The following is an 18,613-nucleotide window of genomic DNA, read 5'->3' as shown; positions in this document are numbered from 1 at the left end:
ACTTGAATAATTCAAAATGTTTGTTCCGCATAGAACCACGGAGAAAAATCCGAGGGAACGCATTCACCTGTTACAACTACACGTATACAATCTAACATTACCTGTGTTCTATGAAGGGTTAATTGACTAATGAAATTTCAGCCAATCGATCCGCGAGTCATTTTTTTCGTTCGACCCTGGCAAAACTTCAAAGTGTTTTACAATTGATTTCAACTCCATTTGTCAAATAAATGCAACTACGCTACCGAGTATGAAGCGACTTGCTAACATTATTGGTATTTCAAAGCCTGTCAGGATCCGAGAAGCAATGGTTGCTAATCGTCGTCTTAAAACGCTCAGCCAAACAAATAGAGTCAGAAAATGGTACGATTAGAAAAAATTAAGAAATAACGAGCACAGCGAACGGGAACTACTGGTGCTAAAATCAGGGAAATCACATAGTCTGAGAAATACATTATCTGCGCTTTATTGAAGTATTTATTCAGAAGGATCTTTGGGATTTCTCATCGGAAAGAGTCACCTGGGATGTGCTTCTAGCTTTTTTTGCCAAGTCTCCAATTTTCGTGTCGGCATGACTGAACTGGGTTTATTGTATGCGTTTGCTCGTCTTCCAACAAAACCACTTACCAGAAAGCTAGTTATGGTGCTTTATTCAGTTTACGGTGAGCATATCGATCTTAATTTTTTATCTTTTTGAAAGGAAACAACAGCAAACATAAGTTTTGACTACGATAACTTATAATCAGTAGTATTTTTGGTTCTTAAATATCGTGTTATCTTAAATTTTGATCTTTTGCTTAAATTTGTCTAAACTAAAATATTAGGCACGTTAAAAAATGGTAACCGCCCTGTTCTTTAGTTTTATTATAAATAGACTAATCTTTTTTTTAGTCAACATATTCATTCGCAGCAGAGATTAGATTCGTAAAAGATAAATATTAAATGACAAATAAAAACGAAGGATTAGTATCTTGAATTTTATGCCCAATTGTTTCTTAAACACAAACTCATTACATTAAAGTATCTAAATAGGAGTAAATAGCCACTGTTGTTTTTTGCCCAATTATATATAACATAGCTAGATTTTTTCATCATAACTTGCAAATTGTTCATTACTGTGACTTTGCTCTCTCCCTCTCTCTCTCGCTCGCTCGCTCGCACGCACGCACGCACACACACACACACACACCAATATTTATTTAATCGATTTATCGTGGCGTAACACTGGTTTAGGTTTTTCACGGACAATAAAAGCTGAATTATTAAAGATAGATGTGGGCGGTACTAAGTACTGGGGTATACTGTATATAGCAGCAGAGTAATATGTTTTTCCATTTCTTTATTATTATCATGTTTTAGAATCAGTCCCCGGATAATGGAGGCTTATTTTGATTATTGGAAAAAAATATGAAAACCGTATGAGGTTCTATGATAGTTTTTTTCTATTTATTGTTTGCCCAGACAGGTTATCTAACATATCAAATACACCCCAAATGCAATAACACTAAGTTTTTGGCTTCAAAATTATGACGATATGACTTTTGAATTTGTATTTTTATCGATTCTGAGTAATTTTCTTTCGATGACAATTTTCATTTTTTGAACCAAATAGCACACAAAACATTAGTACCATGTTGAGGCATAACTGTCAAAATTGCGAAACAACACACGAATCAAACTCTATAATCGGTGCATGACTATTCCTTAAATGAACCCTTCATCGATGTCAGCTATACACAAGAACAAAAAGTCTTACTGCGGAGATTTTCTTTCAGATCGATCGCATAATTGATTTTGGATAGCGGGGTAACTAAGCAAACTTCATTGGCGCCCCCTTTCGTCGGTATTACTGCTCATTGAAGCGGATGTTGGTCTTGTAATTGATATTTGCTCATTGTGTTTGTATTAGGCGATTATATTCATTGACTCTCATGTCTTAAATATCGTAAGTGGTAATTCAATTTTGCTCCTGTTTGCTCTAGGGTATAATGCTAAACCGATCCTATTATGTTTTGCTTCTCGGATCCCGACAAGCTTTCACATACTAATAACTGATTTTTTATGTCTATTACCCTGCAAAGCTACTCATGTTTCCAAATTCGAACTTAAAAACTGCCTATTCTGACCAGTCACATCTTACGTATTTTATTTCTGGACTTTTTTCATCTATGTATTTATTGACCTTTCTCACACAACTATTTTAATGTGACATTTGTGGCGAAAGAAGGAATGCCATACTTTTTTAAAAAAATATACAAATTTAAATTCAGGACCGTAGGGTTAAAATGCTTGAAGGAGGAATTGTTGAATTTCAGCTGTTGAATTTCATGGCAAGAAAAAGCTAGCCTTTTACAAAAAATCTGGGGAGGGGGGGGGGGCGGCGGAGGGGCTGTCTCCTGCCCCTAATGTTACATGCAATGTATGTAATATCGTTTAGTGACTGGCGACTCCCTTTCAGATTTTGTATAAACTTATTTTTGCTTTAATGTGACCTGGAATAGCGGTGTGGTAAAGCCTTAGCTGTCATCATTATATGAAATTTCATTTTTTACTGTATCATAGTTATGTCTCTGTTACTTGAAAGCTTTTACACAACAGTTATCATAACACCCCTCTGGTACTCGGTTTAAATATTCATAGTCCAAAAACTCAATGCCGGAATAAAAAATTTATTTATTTATTTTGCAAGACCGCTTACATAAGTGCTGAAACGACACTTCATCGTGTCAAGGGCACCTCAGTGATGACAATGATGATGGCATTATATCAATGATCCTTGATACAGTGTGTATCTCTTTGCCTTTTTATGTAAGGGGAATCAATTATGATCTAAAACAATCCATTATCAAATATCAGGCCCGTAGCTAGCAATTTCAAAAGGGGGTTTCTTTTTCCCAAAAAGTGGATTTTTTACAGTAAAACCTTTCTGTACCTAGATCAAATTTTACCCAGAATGGACCTTTTCCTGACAAAAAGAGCGGTACTTTCGAATCCCCCCCCCCCCCCCCCCCGGCTACGGGCCTTGATTCCCCTCATTCTTTACATTTTAATGTGCTGTGCTATGTGGTATACACTCGCCAGCATTTTAACTCAATCGCCATTTTTACAATGTCTGATTGATTCTTACGAGTTGAACAATATCAATAATTCATAAATGAGCCTAGTGATCGCTTGTCCCATAAAATGCATAAACAAAAGAATGCTTGCTGGAGCTGCATTCAGTAGAACCGATTTTCTTCGATTTTATGGGTTAAATATCGACTGGTGCAGAAAAGCTGGAGGTTTATAGCAACCAAACAAAATTCTGTACCACGAGAGCCCTGCAATGTCAGAAACACTGTAGACAGAAAATGTCGAAAAAATACAGACATTTTATGAAACAGACCAAAAAGAGAGGTGAGTTAGTGAGTGGATAACCATAAGTGATATTCTTCTTTCAGGCTCTGCTTTATAATAAGCTGCATCGATTGAGATAATAAGGTTAAGTATGGATCCAAAGAAGAAGTTTAATCTTGGGACGGCGGGTGTTGTGGTGAGTAGAGTGTCACTGAGATTATTCCTTGGCGCACGGCAATATGGTGTTATGTAGTGTTGGAAAAGTATGAAAAAAAAAAAATAATCGGGAAAATGCCAAAAACAATAATGGATAGATAGATAGATAGATAGATAGATAGATGTAACGCTTAATGAATACGTCAAAATAAAACTTGTCATGTTTTTGATGCTTTGTTAAAGATAAAAGGTAAATGGTAGACTACGACTGACTACAGCCTGGTTCTTAGTAGTATGATATAGTGATTAACAGTTTTAACCGTACACAGTTGATCATGGAAAGCTGGAAAAATATCTAAATGTTAACTTTCACTACATAAAATTGTGTTCAATGCCATGCAATAAATATTGCAGTACAAGGCCTTCTTCAGGGATTTTTTGTAAATGATATAACACATGATATATAAACACGTGATTTTATAGTTAGTGTTTGTGCAAAGTGTAGCTTTTCCACTGACCTGCATTTTAACAGAATAGACGTAATTGTGGATAATGCAAATTTCTTGCTATAATTCATGTCACAAGCTAAAGAAGCGCCTTGCAAAATGTTGTGTCTTATCAAAAGTTATATACTGAAGACAATATTCTCTGAATCTCAAAATACATGTCTCATATAATGATAATGCTAATGAAAACAGTTTATTGAGATCTAAATGATACATTTTCCCATTTCCATCTCTCTACACTACAGTTTTATGCTTCAAGGTTTAAAATCAACAAAATGCCTAATGGTCTAAATATCTTCAGACTACATATACTTGGCCATTTATGGAAAAATCCATATTTCTGTTGCTTGATACTTTTGAAAGGTAGAAATTAATAAGTTATAACTGGGTACTCCATCTCGACATATGTGATATAATTATGACGTCATCAACCCATCAAATTTCTCAACAATAGGGCTTGGAGTTCAAAAGCGTTTTTAAAAGTGCATGTATTAGTCAGTTTATTTAGTGAATATACATTTTTCTTTTCTGATTTTTCTTTCATATTTTTTTTAATATTGGTATAATATTGGTATATTGCGATGTCATTATTTCCGTTCATGCTGTGCAGTTTATTGGTGAAACTGGTCCAGGGAAAAAAGTATTCACTGTCCATGCTCTTTTTTTTCAGGCTCAATTTCTTCCAAAACTGCTTAAGTATACCCAAGCAGCCTCTTTTGCCTCTACTGACTCCGACGAGAGCAGAGAACCGACCCCAAAAACTACCTACCAACTCTGGAAAAAGAACAAGTCACCATCCATAGCAACCGAAGAAACGGAGAGTGAAGACGAAATGCCGCCACCAAAACCAATCATGGTACTGCGCGGAAGTCCTTTAAAAAGAAAACATATTCCCTTAGTGTAAATTCCATCGTCTGTAAAAATTGTAATATTTTCATGAAGTCGCACTGTTTACAACATGTGAATGATTTTAAGGTGTGATATGCAAACGGCAGTACATGCCCTTTCACATTGTCTAGCGGTCCAACTAAATTACTCCTATTTGATTGTGTGTCTTATACTGTTTGTTTTAGTTCCAAGAAACTACTGTGTTACGTTATTTTTCACATATTCTAATGTCCCCCCTTTTTAAGCCTGTCTCTCAAAATGCTTCACTGCTTCTTTCTCTTTTCTTTCTTTTTTTCCATTTCCTTGAACTTGCAAATGTAGCATCGTTTATATTTAAAATAGCATTTTTATAATATCATTTTAAAATGACTCATCACAATAAACTTCTTTTCAAGAAAAAAGCACCCCCGTCTGATGCGGACGATGACACGGACAGTGACGACGAGCCCGTCAAACCCGCGGCCACGCGCGCGGGCTGGGGAAAGAAGATCGTGGCGCCCGCCTACAGTGATGATAGCGATGACGACGTCAGATCTACAGCAAGTAGCGCTGGCAGCCGGAAGAGGCCAGGGCTCAAGAAGTCCGTGTCCTTCTCTCTCCTACCTAGTGACGATGATAGAAGTTCTGTGACAAGCCAAGCCAGGTACAGTGGAATGTTTCATCATGAACCAAATTAAATTTGAAAAAAAAATTGCATTGTACATCGCATGTTATTTGTTTGGTCTTGGGAATTGCCACGGAAATCATCCCAATGCTTGGAAATATTGGCCTTTGTACCAAATGATCAGAAAAAATCTTAATCACGTGCACATAGAAAGTAACTTCTGTTTGTGAAGTAAGCTTTTTTAATTTTCTATTTCTTATTTATATCAATATATCCTTATTTATATGGGTTTAATGTTACAGATCTATCCGGTCGGGTAAGATAAACTACAGCGACACAGAGAGTGAAGACGAAGGGACGACAAAGAAAAATGCACAAAACAATAATAATTCCAAAACTGCGCCTAAAGCTAACGGAAACGCAGCAACCAACGGAAAGCCATCGCCTTCAGATGAATCAACTGAGGAGGAAGAAGAGGAAGAGCCATCTGTGCCAAAAGTAACTATAACGCCCAGAACTGACGCTAACACAAAAGCGTCCACAAACAACAAAGGCAGTGCTGTCAAAACGCCCCCAAAACCCGGCGCCACGAAAACTCAACAAGCAACAAATGCAGCAAATTCTCAAAAGTCAGCCCAGAAACCCGCTACAGCATCGAAGGCACCCCCTTCTAAAGCAGTGCAGTCAAATGCCACAAATGGTAAGCCACAGGCTGCCAAAGTGGAAGAGAGCGATGATGACGACACTCCAACACCCACGCCACCCAAAACGTCCAAGCCGCCACCTAGTGACACTGAGGATGAAAAATCGATCCAAGGTAGAAACCGCTTATATAGTGACAGTGAAGAAAGCGAAGACGACCAACCCACCGCAAAGCCAACCAGTGCCCAATACGAGACCGATGAGGAGGAAGAAACAGAGGAGGAGACGGATGACGAGGACGAAGATGAAAATGCTGACAACCACAGGCAGGCGCAGGAAAATATTGTCACCGCAGTATCTATTACAGGTACTTCTGAAAAAGAAGAGAAAGAGACAGCGACCGTTACTGTTAATAACGCGAGTCAAAAAAAAGTTGCCACAAACAGTGCCGCTCCAAAACAAGGCACAACTGTATCGGCCGCCCAAAAACAAGGCACAACTTTATCCACCGCCCAAAAACAAGGCACAACTGTATCCACTGCCCAAAAACAAGGGACAACTGTATCCAACGCCCAGAAACAAGGCGCAACTGTATCCATAGCTCAAAAGCAAGGTACAACTGTATCTGCAGCTCCAAAGCAAGGCACAACTGTATCCACCGCCCAAAAGCATGGCACAACTGTATCCACTGCTCAAAAGCAAGGTACAATTGTATCAGCAGCTCCAAAGCAAGGCACAACTGTATCCGCAGCTCAAAAGCAAGGCACAACTGTATCTGCAGCTCAAAAGCAAGGTACAACTGTATCAGTCGCCCATAAACAAGGAACAAATGTCTCTAACAAAATCGGAACACAGAAACAAGGCACAACACTATCCGTTAACAACTCAACATTGAAAAAAGTCCCACCTGGAACACAGAAACAGAATACGACAGTGAGCAATGCCGCCCAGAAACAATCTACAACAGTTAGTAACGCAACCCCCAAACCACAAGGTCCATCTGCGTTGGCACCAAATAATACTCCAAAGCAGGCCACATCTCCCAACAACACAGCAACGAAACCAATAATTGAAACTGCAAAAGCTGAAGAGGAGGAGGAAGAGGAAGAAGAAGGGTCATCAGAGTACGAAACTGATGAAGACGAGGAAGAAACTGATGAAGACGCAGATGATGTGCCTTCACAGGAAAATATTGTAACTGCAGTGTCAATCACAAAAGAATCTGAGGAAAAAAAGGAAGTGATAGCCACGTCAACAAGTAAAAGCGATATCACGGCAAAAAAGAGTGACGAAAAGACAGAGAAGAATGAGGTGCAAACATCTGCAGCTACGAAAAACACGAGCAGCGTATCTGCGGGTATAACGGCGTCCACAACAACAACCACAGTTACAGAAGTTACAAAACAGGCCACGTCAAATCCATCTACAACTGCGACAGTATCAACCGCTACATCAGTTACAGCGACAACAGTAGATACATCAAAATCATCTGTAACAACAGCAACGGCAGCAGTTACAACAGCCACAACAGCACCAGTTACAGCAGCAACCACAGCAACAGTTACATCGAGTGAAACTTCATCATCAGCTTCAGCAGCAGTGACAGCGACAACAGTTACAACAACAACTACAACAGTGACATCATCAGCAACGTCATCATCAGCTACATCAGCAGCAGTAACAATAGCAACAACAGTTACAACAACAAAGTCATCAGCGACGTCAACAGTAACTTCTTCAGCAGCATCAGCACCAGTTACAGCAACAGCAACGACAGTTGCAACTACAACAGCAACCAAAAATGTAACAACAATATCAGAAAATTCATCAACCACGGTTTCCCAAGCAGTAGTGAAGATAGAAACAAATGACAAATTAATGTCATCGTCGACATCAAAAGCCGCTTCGCCTCCAGTCTCTGAGAAAAAGCCTGATTCAGCCATTCAACCTTCTCCCCAACCACTTACTGCCGTCACAATACCGCTTGAGACAAGTGCTACGGTTGGTGCGGCAGCTTCAGGTAACAATGTCCCAGCAACACAGGAGAATGGATCAAAAGAAAACAAAGCAGCAGATGAAGCACCGAGTACAATTATCAAACAAGAAAGCCATGGAGCAGGGCAAGCCAAACCCACTGAACCAGTAACAAGCGCATCCCTGCAGTTGCCAGTGGACGCCGAACCCTCTCCCCAGAAGTCGCCAACTGCCAGCTCTCTGCTGGTTCCCCAAGACAACCCTTCCTCCAAGCCTTCCTCCCCAGTCCCTCGAGCCAGCCCCACCACAGGTGGAGCAACATTACATGTCCCCGTTGTAGATACCACTCCGAATGTGCCATCACAGACACCAAAAAGCTCATCAGCAAAATCTGAGAAAGCTGTCACTGCGGTATCTTCAGAATCGTTGCAAGCAGCTGCTCCAGATAAAGAAAAGTCTCCATCGCCTGCCCCAGAAAGCAAAATTCAAACTACGACAGGGGAGAAAACATCTCAAGCACCTGCATCACCTTCACCCAATAATCAAACCCCAACAGGAGCTAAGTCAGAGAAAACCACCCCGGTTCCTACAACAACATCACTACAAGAACCAGCTGGCAACAATGAGATAAAATCGAATACTGAAAACACACAGACTCAGCTGACCATAGAGCAAGAAAAGGGAACATCTGATAGTGCGACATCTTCGTCTCAAAACTCTGGTGAAAAAGGGACAAGTGAGCCACCAAAAAGTGTAGAAACGAAAGAGACAAATAATGCAAGTCCAAAAGCACCAACTCCCTCACCGTCACTTCAAGTGCCAAAGGATCCCACTGCGTCAAAACCACCTTCAGCTAATGATAGTAGGAAGAATCCGTCTCGAGCATCATTGACGTTGCAGGTACCCCAGGGTAGCGTTTCACCTACACCCAAGGGATCAGAAGCTAAATCACCTGGGGTAGACAAGCAAGGGTCACAGGTTTCCCTGAAAGTCCCCAGTCCAGCTTCTTCTGCCAAACAGAAGCAGGGGTCACAAGTTTCACTCAAAGTACCTAGTCCAACCTCTTCAGTAAAACAGAAGCAAGGGTCTCATGTTTCTTTGAAAGTCCCCAGTTCTGCTACCTCTGCAAAACAGAGGCAAGGATCACAAGCTTCACTCAAAGTTCCCAGTCCAGCTTCTTCTGCCAAACAGAAGCAAGGATCACAAGTTTCACTCAAAGTACCCAGTTCAGCTTTGTCTGCAAAACAGAAACAAGGGTCAAAAGCTTCACTCAAAGGTCCCAGTCCAACTTCTTCAATAAAACAGAAGCAAGGTTCCCAAGTGTCAATAAAAGTCCCCAGTCAACCGTCGCCAGCAACACAGAAACAAGGCTCTCAAATGTCCATCAAATCTACCAGCAAAAGCCCAACCGCTAAATCCCAGACTGGTGGCACTGAAAGTAAACCAGCGTCAACAAAGTCTACTAGAAGCATGGCGTCGGATCAGAAGAACACACCTGTCGCTCAGCCACCGTCTGTTAGCATCACAAAAGCAGATCCCAAGGACGAAAAGGAAACAGCTGCTAAGAGACTTAAGTCAGCTACAACTACCAGTGAGTATGAAGAAGTGGAAGAAGAAGACGACGGAGAAAGTGACGAGGACGAGCCTACTACAAAGCCTCTTGATGCTAATATCATCTCACAGGTGCAGGTCACCAAGGAGGAGACTTCCGTGACCAAAGCTGATGTCAGTAATGCTGAACAAGAACCAAAGCCTCAAGACAGTGGCAACACGAAGGCAGAAGGGCAAGTTACGGAGCAGAAAGTAGATGGTGATGTCAAAGCTGTTGCCAACGAAGTGAAATCAGAAACTTCCAAGGAAACCGAGGTGGCCAAAGCACCACCAGTCGCAATCCAAAATACAAATACTTCACTTGCTGTCCCGCAGCGGGCACAGACTGCATCCACCGCAGCTAGTAACGGTGAAAGCGAGGATGAAGATGAATCTGATGATGAAGACGCAGCAGTAAAAAAATCACACCATCAAGACGATAGGGCCATTGACACCCAAGTTAGTGTAAATAACCAGGAAGAAGATACAGTCAAAAATGCAAAAGCTCCAACTCCTACTTCCGCCAAAACAAAACCAGAGAGCGCTAAGGATAAAACAAAGGAAGAAAATCAAACCGCTGTCAAAGCAGCAACACCAGTGGCCGCTGAAATTAAGCCAGGTGTTAACAATGACAAGAATGAAATCACTGCCACCCCATCTAAAGCAACGACACCTGCTGTGATCGAAACAGAAGTGAAAAGTGAAACTCAAAGCGCTGGTCAACCAACCCCACCTGCTGCAACTGAAACAAAAGAGGAAAGTGACAAAAGTGAGGAGATAAACACAACTACCCAGAGTGTGGATAAAACAGCAACACCTGTTGCTACTGAACCCAAGCAAGATGACAAAATAACGTCACCAGTGCCCAATATAAAATCAGAGAGCACGTCGGTTGAAAATAAAGAGGAAAGCCAGACCAGTCAGACAACAGGCCAAGCGGCAACACCTGTTGTAAACGAAAACAAGCCAGAAGCTGACACAAGCGGAAACAAAGAAACCACTGAAAAAGCACCAACACCTGCTGCAACTGAAACGAAGCCAGAGAGTGCCCTTAACAAAGAAGAAACTGTGGATAAGGACAAAGCAGCAACACCCATTGTCGTCGAAACAAAACCAGAGAGTAGCACAACGGAAAAAAGAGACGAAACAGACAAGGCAACAAGCGTGACAACGCCTATTGTCAATGAAACAAAGAAAGATGAAACAGCAATCTCCAAAACGGAAGAAAGCGCAGTAAAAGCAGCGACACCTACTGAAACAAAGACCGAAGATTCTACCGTCGTGGTTCAAGATACAAAGGATTTATTAGCAGTGCCTCAGCGTGAGCAGACAGCCTCCAGCGCGGATGATGAAAGTGAAGACGAGGACGAAGATGATGAAGACGCACCGGCCACAGAGGTACACAAAGATGGCGATGCAGTTGTCACTCAGGTCTCCATTGTTAAAGATGTAACCTCCATAAGTAAGGCAGACGACCAGACAGGAAAAACAGAAGACACCTCAATTAGTAAAGCAGACGGTGACGATAAACCTCCCACATTACCAGTGCAGCAAGATGATGGTTCTGACGAGGATGAAGACGAGGAAGATGAAAGTGAAAGCGGCGATGATGATAAAGCAAATTCAAGTGAAGCTGTGGTCACTGCAGTCTCCTTAAACAAAGATGATACCAATTTGACCAACACGGGTGGAAATGAAAAACAGGCCGATGAACACCAAAATTCTACTGAAGTCGTTGCCAGACATGCCAGTGCCGCAACAGCGAAATCCAGCGCCAGGACAAGTAGGTCTGCCCAGCAAACCCCTTCTGAAATGGAAATGTCTGTTAACATAACGATGTTGCAGAGTGATAAGTCGTCAGTGGTTGTTCAGGGAGCACCTGGGAAAGATAACCAAGTTGTCCGAAAGTCGGCGCCTAGGGGAAGAGGAAAGCCGCCACAGGCTACAAGACAGCCCACGCGAGGACTGTCAACCACTCAGAAGACGGATATCTCAAAACAAGACTCCAAGCTTTCGCAATCGTCAAAACCTCCGCTGCCGACACCGGGTTTAAAAAAAGAAATCATTAAAGCTGGGACCAAGACGTCAACGTCGCTGAAAAAGGAAGACACAACGCCAAAAACAAAAACTTCAACCACTTTGAAAAAAGAAGATTCCAAAGCTGTCAGCAAAACTTCAACGTCATTGAAAATAGAAGATACGACAGCAGCTAAAGTCAAAACGTCAACCGATTTGAAAAAAGAAGATTCTAAAGCTGCCAGCAAAACTTCAACATCAATTAAAAAAGAAGATACGACTGCGACTAAAGCAAAAACGACAACCTCTCTCAAAAAAGAAAATACAAACCAGGGCCAGGGATCAGTATCCAAAAACAACACATTAGTCAAGAAGAATGACACAACTGTATCATCTCGGGCACCGACGAAAACAAATCTGAGCAGACAGCCCACAAAAACTTCCCAAAAACCACCCATGTCTCGCAATACAACGTCAAATAAACTTGCACCAGGTAAAACGGCCACATCTACAAGCATGAAAGAGAAGTCGAAACAAGTGACTACAGGACAAAGTGCAACTGTCACTGACGATGTAAAGGAAAGTGCTGTAAACAAGACAGAAACGACGGAGGAGATCAAAAATAAAGAAGTTACTTCGTCTGAGGAACAGTCTATCGAGGAAAAGGAAGCAGACGTGAAAGGTGAGGAAGAAGCGGCGGAAGTTACAACCCCTGGTGCTGAACAGGAAACTACGTCATCAGACAATGGGGGAGATGTCAAAGGAGAAAAAGAAGTTAAACCTGAAGAAATAACACTGGGTGCTGAGCAGAATGCCGAGGTGAAAGGAACGGCGTCTGGTACCGAGACAGGAAGTCCTGATGCTGTTAAAACAGAGGCAAGTCAGCAAGATACCAACAAAACAGAGCAGAAAGTAGAAGATGATAAGGAAAAAATCCCTGACCATGCCGAGAACACAGAGGTAAAAACAGAAGAAAATGCAAAAGAAGGTTTAGAGGAAAATAAGGTGAACGAATCCAAAGAAGAAACAGAGGATACAGCTAAGAAGGAATCAGAAGAAAATAAAGACGCAACAGCTGATAAGTCCGTTGCAAAAACTGATGCAACAGAAAAGGCAAACGAAGAAGAATCGGAGAGTGAAAGTGATTCGAAGGACTCTGATGATGAAGAAAGCGAGGATGACGAGGATGATAAAGAAGGACCCGTTAAACCACAGCCTGGACAGAAACCAGACGACCAGGAACATGCAAGTACCCAGAAACAGGTGACTTTTACAGAAGCAGCTTTAGCTGAAAAGGCAGCACCAGGAGCGACCAACGCTTCAGTTACAGTTGCATCAACACAAAAGGAACCCCTAAAAAGAGCTGGAACCAAAGAAGCGTCAATTCTTGCTAAAAAGGAGACGACTAAGTCTAAGAGCACATTGCGTAGGGAGAAGGTGGCTGAGCAAAAGAAACAAACACTGGCTGCGACAAACACTAAAAGAAAACCTGTTGCCCCAGTTACAAATCAACGCACTAAAGTATCTTTGTCTAACCGTGACAAGACATACGTCAAGAGAGAAGATACAAAGGCATCAGTTGCTCCAAGAAAAGAGTCAACATTTCAAGTTAAGCCATCTAAAACATTCGACAAAACGGAGACGGGTTCGAAAAAGACTCCTTCCTATCTTAACCCAACAAAGGGGTCCAACGCAAAAATAAAAGTAGCAAAGGAAAACACGAAAGTCCAAGGAAAGAAGGAAAAAACGACGGTGGTTGTTAAACCTGCAGCTGTCCAGAATAAGGCAGACGAATCTGGCCAAAAGGAGGAAGAACCAGCTAGTACTGAAAAGGATATCGAAGTTAAAGCTCCAAAAAGTGACGATGTAGCCGATGACGAAAAAGAAAAAGACAATACTAGAAAAGCAAGTGCATCAACGAAGACAACAGCTGACACTAAAGGAAGTGAAAGTGACTCTGAAGAAAACAGTGGGTCATCGTCGGAAGGTGAAGATGATGATGATGAGGATGCAGATAGCGACAGTGATCAGTCAAAAACTGCAAAGAATGAAGAAACGGTGAAGGCCACAGACCAGACGGAAAAGAAAGAAACGGTTTCGACAGAGGCCACCCAAAGCAGAGAAACCACTGGCGTCACTGAGAAAGCTGACGAAAAAGATAATAATGACAACGAAGAAGGGGATGATGCCAGCACTACCACAGCAGCATCGAAAACAGCTGAAAAGCAAAAGACTGCAGACGATGATGGGGAAGAAAGCTCTGATTCAGAAGACGACGAGTCAGACTCTGGTGAGGCTGCTGAGGCCGAATCCAAAGTCAGCAGTGCAAAATCTGAGCCGCCAAAACGCAAAGAAGTATCGTCGCCTACACAGAAGATCATTAACACTAGTGACGAAGGAAGTAGTGGGGAAAGTGAAGACGAAGAGGATGTGAATAAAGAGGAGATTTCCGCCACTGAAAAGTCAGACAGCGACAACAAGCAAGAAGAAGGTACGAAAAAGGAGGATGAAATCAAGGAAACTGACAACAAAGAAAACGAAAGCAGCGGGGAAAGTGAAGAAAGTGGAGAAAGCGAAAGTGAAAGTGAAAGTGAAGGTGAAGGTGACTCTGATGAAAATCAAGAGAAAGCAAATGTTCCAGCCGCCCAAGGCTCGATAGTAATTGAACAGCTTTACGAGGAGAAAACTGAGAAAGAATGTATAGCAGAACCTAAGCAGGAGAAAACGAAACCACAACAGAAAGCTAACAAAACAGGAGTGGTGAAAAACCAACCAGGTCCAAGACAAGGGCGAATGGAATCGGTTACCAACTATTTTAGAGATCCCAAAAAGAAGACAAAATCAGACATTAAAGGAAACAACTTGGGGGCGAAGAAAACTCCCTTGGTAAATACCAACAGAAGCAACGTCCTTTCTCTCATCAAAAAGAAACCGCCTCACCGCAAAACAGACAAAACATCCGTGAAACCAGCTGAAGAAGGAGAAGCAGAAGAACAACAGAAGAAAGAAGCACAGCCCCCAGTTGTGGAAGAACCCCCTATTGTTGACCCTATATTTTCCGCTAATAAATACAGGAAAAAGCAATACGCCAAGAGTTTTGTTTATGAGCTTGGACCCAAATATAATGGTCCTTTTATCACTCCACTGCCAACCTTATTCCAACAGGCGGGCATGGATAATGCCAGGGAGCCCACTCCTGTAGACAGTGAGATGGATAACATAAACGAGGTCCAAGAAGCTAACAGTGATGTGGCCGAGATCAAGGATACAGCTGGCGATGCACCCGATAACAGCGGTCAAGGAAATCAGCCAGAGAATATAGGAAATGAATCGGATCCAAAAGAGCAAAAGGAAGAGGACAAAACCGAGGTTAAAACCGACACGAAGGAAGCAGAAAGTGAAAGCGAAAGTGACAGTGAAAGCGAAAGTGATAGCGAGGATGAGGAGCCTGTAACAGCTAGAGAGGTCACCACTGAGAAACCAAAAAGTGAAAAAGATGACAGTGACAGTGGAAGTGAAAGTGAAAGTGAAAGTGAAGATGAGGGCGACTCAACAGAAGACAAGGCAAAGGAGGAAAAGGAAAAGGCAGACGCCGAAAGCGCCGAACCAACAAAGGATGAACAGAAGAACGATGAGAAGACAACAGAACCGGGAAAGCCACCGGACGGAGACCAACCAGGGGATGGGGACAAACAAGGAACATTCGTTGTTCCCCCTAAAGAGGACACGCCTACAGAGGCCAAACCCCCAGAAGAGGGCGAAAAAACTGGTGATGACGCCAAAGCCGCCAAAGCTGAAGATGACGCCACAGCCACCAAAAATGGTGATGACGTCACAACCACCAAAGCTGCTGATGACGCCACAGCCACTAAAGCTGGTGATGACGTCACGGCCACCGCCTCTTCTGATCAACAGCCAGCCGGTGGTGCCAAGGAAGAGAACGAAACTAAGACTGAAGAAGCCTCGGCAAAAGCCGACGATGACGAGAGCGGCAGTGACTCGGGGTCTGATGACGATAGTGGCAGTGACACGGAGACAGAGGAAACGGTCAAAAAATCTGGCCCCGATGGTGCACCAGACACGGTGAAAGGTATAGTATAGTATACGCAAAAATTCACTGACCATTCATGTTCATCTGGCTTTACCTCGTAAAATTTAGATCGGTGTTACGTCTATATCCACTCACTGAAGGTTCACCTAATGGATATCATTTATTAAATTTAAAAAATGTAGAAAAATGCTCTGTCACATATGGATGATGAGGTTTACAATAAGAAAATTAACGTATTGAAATAATTAAATTATACGTTTATATATTACATATGTATTACACTGTACTTTAAACCAAGCTGTTGACTGCCAATTTCAGCCGCCCCTACGGCCGCTACCAATGACGAAGAAGACAGCGGCTCCGAATCCGACACAGAAACGGACAGTGGCGAGGGTTCGGACACAGAGACCGAGGAACAACCGTCAGAAAAGAAACATATAGCCGCTGGGGCAGGTACTGTATATTACAACACGTAAACACAAAAATGACTTATATTTAATAATAATAATAATGATCAAATGTAGCTGTATTTATTAGTTAACTAACTTAATACCATTTCTCTTACAACACAAATATTATTCTTTAAGATGTTTTATCTTTCATAATGATCATTAGGCTTTAATGCTGTCCCGAGGAAACCAAAGCAGCAAGATGATAAGTGGGTGACGTCATCCACCAGGGCATCGTCGGCGGACAGCGGGTCCTCGGCGGACAGCGGTTCGGTAGTTTCCGGCAGCGACGACAGCGAGTCCGTGGCCAGCAGCTCCGAGAGCGTTCTGTCTGCTAGGAGTAAACGCAGGTTAGAAACAAGCGAAAGACGAGTGATTAAAAAAATTGATAGAATATAAGATGTCAAAAGATATAGGGAATGCTTAAAAGAGAGAAAAATTTCTTTCTTAATTTTGACAAGGCAGCAATTATCTCATAAGCACGCCTCCATTGTGAAGCATGAAAATAAAGAAACATGGTACATGTATCTCTTAGAAGTGAAAAAGGCACATAAAAACACCCAATACTCATTTCTTCTCTCTGACGTATTTTACCACCCATTTCCTTCAACTCAGTTGGAACCTTTCTTCCCCTTCAGGCAAGACTTTGCCCTTCGGAGGGCCAGTAAGTTACGGAGCAGTAGCCAGGCCAGGCGGGAAGGGTTGCCACTCTCCGCTGATAGTGTTCTGTCCCAAAGGTACGCGAGACTAGCTTTGAAGAAAAACTAGGCCAATCATTTATTGTGGAAATATAACGAGTTTGCTTGTTTGAGCGTTATATTACGTAGAAATGTAACAGTGAAAACATTTTAATGATATTGGATAGAGGAAAGATTTTTGTACATTGTGTTGTTAAAACGTCATCAAAGCAGAATCCGTTGTAATAAAGTTGAGTTTGACAACATATTCACTTACCCTTAAATTTTCAAACACTATGAACGCTTCTCATTTAGTTATTCAAATTCAAATTAACTGTTGGCCTTTCCTTTATAAGAAATGTAAATGTATGTTGACGCGTTTGAAAAAATCTTGCTTGTATCTAGATCTAGATTACAATCTAAATTCTTATTGACAGGAAAAAGGAAGCTGTTGGCAAGCGTCCCTCGTCGGCTGAAAGTCAGCTTAATAAGCACACAGTACTCCCTCCCATAGCCCCCAACCCTTATAGGAGTATATTGAGACAGGGACAGAGGAAGATCGCATTTGAAGAGGTAAGATATAAAAACATTCTTGGTGCTGTAAATAATGGAATCCCTGTGTTTTCCTTTCATTTTTGTTTGTTAAACATTATAGTGTGATTTTGGTAGTTATATGTTTAAGACATTTCCCTTATTGTTAAACGTGCATCTTTTTAAAAACATGCGTAAAAACGATTTCTATTCACATTTTATTGACTTTTCAGAACCCCAGGGTCAAATTCTCCGACGGTCGTATAAAGCTTCCATTCCAACCTCTGAACGTACCGTCCAAAATGCTCAGCTCGTGGGACAGCACCTACGGCAGACGAGAGGCGAAAAAGCGGGAACACTCCTCTCAAGTCGCTCAAGTTTCGACGAAAAACAACTTCAGCACCGTTCCGCTGAACAAAATCAAGAAAGATTTGAAAAGTTTCCCTTCATTGCGGATAGCGAACGCTTATGCCATTATCAGAAAGCGGGCGAAAATGGGCCCGTTGAGGTTCGGACGCCCTGGACGTTTTCAGTACAATGTCGACCCCCTACCACCCATTGGAGACGACGAGAGTCAAGATGGAAGCACGCTCATGTAAAAACCATAAAAACACCATTTACCAAGCGAATTTGCCAGACAAACGAACACTGGTTGTAAAACGCTTGTTTATCTCTCTCTGAAAAACAGTCCATTGTGAATTTCACAACTTTGTCGTATACACAAAGCAGAGGGCGAGTAGGCTTAAAGCTATGCCAAACAACAATAATCATGAACGATTTGATTTCCGATATGGTCACCAAGCCAAACATCGATCTTACAGCGAGGTCAGATTGCACACAGTGATGTGACCACGCCTGGGTGCATGTAATTTTAGTAGCAGGCCCGTAGCCAGCAGTTTCAGAGGGGGTGTTCGTTTTCTGAAAAAGTGGACCTTTTACCATAAAATCCTCAAGTACATAGATCAAGTTTTACCCAGAGTGGACCTTTTCCCAGCAAAAAGGGTGTTTTTTTTCGAACCCCCCCCCCCCCCCCCCCCCCGGCTATGGGCCTGAGTAGTAATGGGATTGTGCGCAACACGTTATTTCACATCTAAACAGGGAGGATATGCAGCAGAACTAAATAAAAGGAAGAGAAAGGAGGGGTACCGCCCGGCAGGGGTCTCTGTAGTTTGTTACAAAGTTGAACAAAATTG

At 42.1% G+C, this 18,613-nt stretch overlaps 1 protein-coding gene across 1 annotated transcript; it reads left to right on the top strand.

Annotated features, from left to right (window-relative positions):
- Nucleotides 1-3,303: 3,303 nt before the first annotated feature.
- On the top strand, nucleotides 3,304-18,408 carry LOC106173342 (uncharacterized). Its single transcript, XM_086995873.1, has 9 exons — nucleotides 3,304-3,396; nucleotides 4,669-4,854; nucleotides 5,282-5,529; nucleotides 5,793-15,802; nucleotides 16,082-16,216; nucleotides 16,379-16,562; nucleotides 16,851-16,949; nucleotides 17,327-17,462; nucleotides 17,654-18,408. Exons 2-9 carry the CDS (start codon nucleotides 4,831-4,833, stop codon nucleotides 18,017-18,019), a joined length of 11,202 nt encoding a protein of 3,733 aa, XP_086851999.1. The 5' UTR covers nucleotides 3,304-3,396; nucleotides 4,669-4,830; the 3' UTR covers nucleotides 18,020-18,408.
- Nucleotides 18,409-18,613: the final 205 nt, after the last annotated feature.

This window comes from Lingula anatina, chromosome 9, assembly GCF_051362555.1.
Source record: "Lingula anatina isolate TDL-2025a chromosome 9, LinAna3.0, whole genome shotgun sequence".
NCBI classification, from domain to species: Eukaryota; Metazoa; Brachiopoda; class Lingulata; order Lingulida; family Lingulidae; genus Lingula; species Lingula anatina.
Note: the sequence above shows the minus strand (reverse complement) of the source record. Positions and strands in the feature narration are given on the sequence as shown.

What these genes read in the sequence shown, in the direction of transcription:
- LOC106173342 (XM_086995873.1), top strand. Translation starts at nt 4,831, where the DNA reads ATGCCGCCACCAAAACCAATCATG. An exon ending in CGCCACCAAAACCAATCATG is followed by an intron (nt 4,855 to 5,281) that starts GTACTGCGCGGA and finishes CTTCTTTTCAAG; the next exon opens with AAAAAAGCACCCCCGTCTGA. An exon ending in TCTGTGACAAGCCAAGCCAG is followed by an intron (nt 5,530 to 5,792) that starts GTACAGTGGAAT and finishes TTAATGTTACAG; the next exon opens with ATCTATCCGGTCGGGTAAGA.